Source organism: Octopus bimaculoides, chromosome 22, assembly GCF_046866305.1.
Source record: "Octopus bimaculoides isolate indiv1 chromosome 22, ASM4686630v1, whole genome shotgun sequence".
Classification (NCBI taxonomy): domain Eukaryota; kingdom Metazoa; phylum Mollusca; class Cephalopoda; order Octopoda; family Octopodidae; genus Octopus; species Octopus bimaculoides.
The window spans coordinates 1-7500 of NC_142949.1; the positions used below are offsets into that span (position 1 = coordinate 1).

The following is a 7500-nucleotide window of genomic DNA, read 5'->3' on the forward strand; positions in this document are numbered from 1 at the left end:
AAAAAATGACTTTCACTGAGGACTTGTGTTTCCTTGATTGATTAAACTTCAATGACTTACTGTTCAAGCTCTTCTTTTGTGGTGACTTTCATTGTATCCTTATTGATTGCATGAAAGAAAATGTCTGTCCTGAAAATATAAATAAACAAGTTTGTAAAATATTTTGGAGTGATTGTTGTAGTTGCTTTTTAGTTCCAAGACAAATTTTGATTAATCACCTCTATGATCAAAAACATCTCAAGCAGAAAACCTCTTGCAGTATTCAAAAGTGCATCATGTAATAGAGTTTAAGATATCATATTGCGTTTTCTAAATTTTTAGTGCATGATTTAAGGGAAATTTAGCTGCTATCTCTTGTAGAGATAACCATGTAAAGGTTCCCTTCTTGGCTTGTGTTTGTTATTGTTTAGCACGAAATCAATTCTGATCAAAAACATTATGACAGTGATCGTGCCATGATACAGTGTGTGAGTCTTGGGCTACATTATCATTTTGAAGGAGGTAGAGATAAGACTGTTAATTGTAGCAGAAAAAAGCTCCCTCGGTGGTTCATTTTGAATAAGATGTGTGGCTGTTGTTTAAGTCCAGATCAATCTTGATCAAGCAGAGCTATTGTTCAAGATATTCCAGTTGTAATTACCTTGTATCTCTGATATGATGGAAATCCTGAACTACATTATTCAATACTTCTCTTTTTAAGGGGTGTCGGAGAAGGACAGTCATTTTGATAGGGGTTATGCCAGTTCCTTTACAAGACAGTGGGTGTTACTGTCTTGGAAATGACGGATGAAAGAGAGTGTGATTTGGCTGCTGTTTATAGTAAATCAAAGGCCCGCAAGATGTTCCCTCATTTGTTCATTCTATTTGAAAGACATTTTTCTGGTTGGTCTAAGAAGTTTCTAGACCAAAGTAAGTACAAATATTTAAATGTTATCAAAATTTATCATTATTATTATTATTATTTACTTTTAATCTGCATGTTTGTTGTAATCACTTATTGAGACTCACCCAGTGTCCTAGGGCAAGTGAAAGATAAGAGATGTTACAGTATGACATCTGAAAGCTTGGGGAGAGGAAGTGACAGGGGCAGTAGTGAAATACAACAGTCATTTAAATTGATAAGGTTTTTCTAAAGATGTGGGCAGTACTTGTGAGCACAATCCTTTGGATTTCTCTGAGACATGGTTCTCCTGGGATCTTATCTAGATGTTTCTGACATCCCATTCTTATCATACCTAGGGCACCCACAACAACAGGAACAATTCTCGCATTAAGATGTGATATCTTTTGTATTTCAATTTCCAGGTCCTTATATTTACTTACTTTGTCAAATTCCTTTACAGATATATTTTTATCAGTGAGAACACTTGCATCTATTTGTCCACAAGTATTTTCTTCCCTGTCTTTAATGACTATGTCTGGTCAATCAACCTGAATCATTCTGTCGTTGACTAGAAAATTCCAGAGGATAGTGACATTTTTACCTTCTACGACTGGCTCAGGATAATGTCCATACCAGTAAGCAAGGGTGATGATTTTGTAGTGTTTCCATATTTTCCAATGTAAATACTGTTTCTACCCTATAATGGCAATTTTTGTATCTGTTTGGTGTCAGCACAGGACATCTTGAGACGAGATGGTCTTTTGTTTTGTCAGATGCATCACAGAATCTGCATTTAGGGTCAGAACCGTTTTGAAGAATGTTAGCCTAGTATTTTTGGTAAGCAAGCTTTGATCTTGTGCTGCCAATATGAAACCTTCAGTCTCTGCTTTCAGTCCTGCACTTCTCAGTCTCTGGTGGGTTGTTGCTTGGTCTACATCAGCATTTCGACTTCAAAGCATATACTGTCCATGCAGAGGCTTCTGACTCCACCGTTCCTCAATTTGTTTCTGCCTGTTCTTTTTAGTAGTCTGCTTGAACTGTTTTGCTTGTCTGGTGGCAGTGGTTTCAAGTTCTTCATCTAATTCAGAGTTAATGCCAAGTTCCCTTGGGAATTTGCAAGCTTCCTTGACAATAGAATGTGCTTTTTGGCTGCTTTTGTGTTTGCACACAAGCTGCAGCATCCAGTCCTCTGTACGAGATAAATACCTCACAGTTCTATCTGCATCATTTCTCTTCCCCCATTGCATCTAGCTAAGTACAGACATTCATCGTCTGCTTTAGGGTGGTGCATGTTTTTAGAGATTAGTAGTTTTTTTGTCTTCCTGTCCAGGCATGGGAGTTCTGTAGGATTCCAGTTAATGAAGTTGAAACTGTATTGGTCGACTGCAAGTGCCAAGGTGTTAATGGATTCAATACGATTTTTGGAGTTGAGTTCAGTTTTTAGTATGAGTGTTACTCTCCTGTAGTACTCCTTTCTTATTTTTTCCTTCATAGTAGCATGTTGTATACCATCTCCTTTGTTTATGCCCAAGTATTTACACTTTCTTGCGGGTCAAGTTCCTTGGTGGTAGAGTCAGTATCTAGTTTAATGGAAGCTGTTTGTCTGAGCTTTCCTCTTACAAAAGTCGCTTTAGCACACTTATTGATGCCAAAATCCATCCCAATGTTATTGCTGAACTCTTTAACAGTTGTTAGCAGCCCTATTAGCGCTTGGTCTTTTGTAACAAACAGCTTCAGATCATCCATATAAAACAGATGGTTTATTGTAGTATTATAAACTTTTTCCTCATACCTGGTGGTATTCAGTTCATTTGTGAGTGGGATCAATACCATGCCAAAGAGTAATGATGAGAGGGAGTCTTATTTGATGTTGATGTTGCTGGATTGGTTCATCCCATTACTATGTAAGAATTTGGAGATGACAGGAGAGATCTTATATATCTAAAGGGCCTGAGAGTAGCCAATTATGTGGGACACTATCAAACGTTTTCCTGTAGTCTATCCATGCCATACTCAGGTTCTTCTTTTTGCTCCAGCAATTCTCTACACTCATTTAAGAGTAATTGATCTTTGCACCTATAAGAATTTTTTTTACAACCTTTTTGAGCTTGTGGAAAGATAGTTTTGTTCAAGGAAAGTATATATTCTTTCAGTTATTATTATTATTATTATTATTATTATAACTGTTCAACATTTGGTAGTTTGAGGCAAATTTCTACTGCATCACCTGCTACACCTCCATGTTGCTGGGGTGTGTACAGCATTGTGTGTTCTTTTCTGCTGTTGGAAGTGTGCAAACTCGTTCTGGTACTGTAGTGTGTTAGTTATTTTTTCTCTTGAGGTGTGGTGCAATCTTTTGTTGTGTTGCTGCTTGTATTTTGTAGTGAGTGTATAACACATTAGTCATCTGGATTGCTGGTGGGAGTTTATTTCACTGGGTAATTGCTATATAGAGTGTGTCTTGTATTTGTGGGTTGTTTTGCTTATTATTGGATTGATAGTGTGTTCTGTAAGATGTTGGCTGTTCCTAGCAGGGCTATTTTTTTGGACAGTGTGTAGTGTTGAGGATCCAGGTATACAATCTACGTTTTTGTTTCTATGTCTTTTTTTCTATCATGCCCAATGCTCAAATTATTGTTGGTATTGTTTTTACCTTCATGCCCCACATCTTGAATACTTCAATTTTGTGGTCTTTGTACTGTGACAATTTCTCCACTTCTTTTTTGACAATATTATTATTATTATTGAGTGAGAGAGAGCAGTGCATGCCATCAAAGTGATACTGGGGTAAAATATATGAAGCTCAGTATACCCATCATGACTACCCGTCTGATAAGGGTACACCAGGCACATGCATCACAACCATATGTGCACGACACAGTAATCTCATATCGAGATAAACAGTGCATGACCTTGCAGGTGGGGCCCAGTGAGAATTTTCTTCAGGTCGAGTAGCCCATCCTACTCAAAAGGTCCTTGAATAAGGATTGTTTAAGGATGTTGAACAAAAGACCTATGTTTCCAGAGGCGAATTATCCAAAACCCAAAGAATTGCTCTCAATACATGGCTATGATGCTCCCCCACTACTTCTGCTCATGATCAGAGATGCACATATCGTCAGCCACCAAGGGACATGCTCAACTGGTTAAGGTCAAACAACTGACAAGCAAATCTGTGATATTGAGCAGAATATTTGCTGTAGGCCATCTTTTTATACCAAGACAAAACAATGTACATGATAACACTTCCAATCAATTAAGATCAGGAACCATGAGAACTGCTGCCTGGTACTGCATCAGGGCATTGGTCTCATGATGATGATCTTTATTATTATTTTTATTATTTTTATTTTTTACTTGATAAGGGCCAAGGTTACTAATAAGAATTGGTACTATGGTTGTTCTGGTATTTTCCAGACCTTTTTGTTTTCATTTTTGGTTTTCTCAGTTCCACTCTCCCAGTCTTTGTACTTTGACCAAATTTTTCTCCACTTCCTTCAGAGTGTATTTTCAGCCATACATCACATAGTGGACTATGCCATCCATTCAGTATCTCAGTATCATCCAGATACCTGGTTTTCATCCCCCTCCCCTCCTTCTCCTCCACCATCACTGCAGCCATGTTTTGTTTTGTTTTGTGTGTGTGTGTGTGTGTGTGTGTGTGTGTGTGTGTCTTTGTGTTTGCATTTGTCTCTCACCATTGCTTGACAACCAGTGTTGCTTTATTTACATCTGCAACTTAGTAGTTTGGCAAAAAAGAGCCCAGCAGAATAAGTACCAGGTTTAAAAAACAAAGGCCAGAAGTGATTTGTTTGACAAAATCCTTGAAGGCAATGCCCCAGCATGGCCACAGTCCAATGACTGGAAAAAGATAAAAGATATGAATACATTTTCATATATATATATATAGAGAGAGAGAGAGAGATAGATAGATAGATAGATAGATAGATAGATACAGGGTGCATAAGGTATTTGAGGACATACCTCTTTTGGGTCATTGCTGCATTTTTGCAAACTCTGTATAATCTTTGTTTCAGAAAATAACAATGGCAGATTCTCAGCTTACTCAAGAAATGAAGAGGCATGCTGTTATCATGGCTATTTCATAGCGTAGCGATTTAGAAATATTTTGATTTTTAAAAGTAATCAGATCTTTTGTCTACAAAGTTTGTAAGGAGTTAGAGACCAAAAATGGAAATGCATCACCATTATCAAAGAGTGAAAAGTATTCTAAAGGCTCTGAAATAATCAGAACACCTGAATTTATCCAGCAATTTCAACAGACTATTGATTACAATCTCAAAAAAATCCAGGAGGTCAATTGTAAAAGACTTCCATGTGTCAGAAGGAACAATCAGAAATGTTGTCCATAAAGACACCAGATATAAGTCTTATATGATGAGGAGAGGTCAATTTATGCCAGAAAAAGCAAAAGAAAATCATTATATCAGATCTAAAACAAACTGAAAAATCCAGCAGAAGATTTGATTTGGTTTTTTGCAGATGAGAAAAACTTCAATCAAGATCAAAAAGTTAACAGAAGAAGGTTATGTCCAGACCCTTCTAAAATTCCAAGAGCTATGCATGCAAAATTTCCTGCAACTGTCATGGTTTTAGGGGTTGTCAGCAATGAAGGACATGTGATGCCTCCTTACTTCTTTCCACAAGGCCTTAGAGTTAACTCTGCTGCCTTCATTGAAGTCCTGGAAACAGTTGTTAAGCCCTGAATAGACAGTGTATGCAATGAAAGGAGATGTATGTTTCAGCAAGACTCTGCACAATCACTCAAGGCTCGAGTAACACAGGAATGGATGGCTGAAAATGTTCCCTATCACATAACCCCTAACATTTGGCCTCCTAATTCTCCAGATCTCAATCCATTGGACTATTACTTGTGGAGCGTTGTTGAGTGAGAGATCAATGAACATGCCCATAACACCAAAGATTCTTTGAAAGCTGCCATAGTCAGAGTAATGTCCAAACTGAACCCGGACCCCTTGATTCGAGCATGGAGAGGATTTAGATCTCATACGGAAGCAGTTGTTGAAGCTGAAGATGGCTTTATTGAATAACATTATAGAAAAGAAGATCTATTTTTATCCTCATAGCATTTTTTGATAATAAAGTTATGTTATATATCTGATTTTTATAAACACAAATCTGTCCTCAAATATCCTATGACCTTGTATTGACTGTGTGGTAAGAAGCTTGCTTCCCAACCGCATGGCTCCAGGTTTAGTGGCATTTTGGGCAAGTGTCTTCTATTATAGCCTTGGGCCAACCAAAGATTTGTGAGTGGATTTGGTAGACTGAAATTGAAAGAAGCCCATCGTGTATGTGTGTATGTGTGTGTGTGTGTGTGTGTATGTGTGTGTGTGTGTGTGTGTGTATATATATATATATATATATATAAACACACACACAAACAAGATCTGATGGTACTCACATAGTAAGGGAAGTACATAATAAAGTATGGTAGGTAATAAATAGTAGGGGGGGGGGGGTAATCAAATAGTAATTTAGGCGGATGTAGTAAAATAGAAGGGTAAGGTAATAAAGTAGTTGGGGAGGTAACAAAATATTAACGTATGTTATAAAATTGTAAAGTAGGAGAATAATACAATTGTAGAGGAAGCTGAGAGTGAAGTAAGAGCATAAAGAGCATAAAGAGAATGCAAAGTGTTCTAAATGTTCTCCAACTAAATTGCCACCTTATTGGAGTGGTTTATCTTCAGCCCAGTTGTCATTAATGTATATCATCAGTTAAGTGAAGTCTTACCTGTTAACATCTGGATGATTGTTACTGTCTATATGCACTTGGATATGATCTATAACAATCTGTAAATCTAGAAGATTACTCAGATTTCTGAAAGAGATAAAAGTGATGCAGTTCATATCACAGTAATACTCATTCACAACTATCACATAATATCAACACACACACACACACACGCACACACACACACACACACACACACCTACCTGTTAATAATACAAAATAAGATAGAGGTATTTTTTCATTTTTATATAGAGAAATAAAAAGTCTGAATTTTCCAAAGAAAATGATAGAATACTGCACATCTTGGTTTTGTGTGTGTGTGTGTGTGTGCGTATATATATATATATACGAAAGGAATAGATGAAGCAGTTATTCACTACATTACAAAAATTCATGGAATCCATACTATTCTATAGTTTCTATAATTTTACTTTGCATCTCATCTTCGGTAAATGATATCACAATACAAGCAAAGTGTGTTGCATGCATTTTCGATTCTTGCTTCCATCATATTTGCAATACAAGCCTGCACATACTAGAGGCTAACTAACTATTTTGCCATGATTGATTGGGTCCTAACTACACATACACACACATACACACACACATACACACATGCACAAATATATACTCTTTTACTTGTTTCAGTCATTTGACTGAGGCCATGCTGGAGCACTGCCTTTAGTCGAGCAAATCAACCCCAGGACTTATTCTTTGTAAGCATAGTACTTATTCTATCAGTCTCTTTTGCCAAACCGCTAAGTTACAAAGACATAAACACACCACCATCGGTTGTCAAGTGATGTTGAGGGGACAGACACAGACACACAAACATATA

At 37.0% G+C, this 7500-nt stretch overlaps 1 protein-coding gene across 3 annotated transcripts in view; it reads right to left on the bottom strand.

Annotated features, from left to right (window-relative positions):
• The window catches only part of LOC106877697 (protocadherin Fat 4), a 133235-nt gene continuing 125735 nt past the window's right edge, over nucleotides 1–7500 (bottom strand). For all 3 annotated transcript variants that reach the window (XM_089339770.1, XM_089339769.1, XM_089339771.1), the window contains exons 45-46: nucleotides 6663–6749; nucleotides 1–129 (exon numbers count right to left, since the gene is read on the bottom strand). In XM_089339770.1, the coding sequence (XP_089195896.1) occupies nucleotides 57–129; nucleotides 6663–6749 (160 nt within the window). In that variant the 3' untranslated portion in view covers nucleotides 1–56. The remainder of the gene's footprint in view (nucleotides 130–6662; nucleotides 6750–7500) is intronic.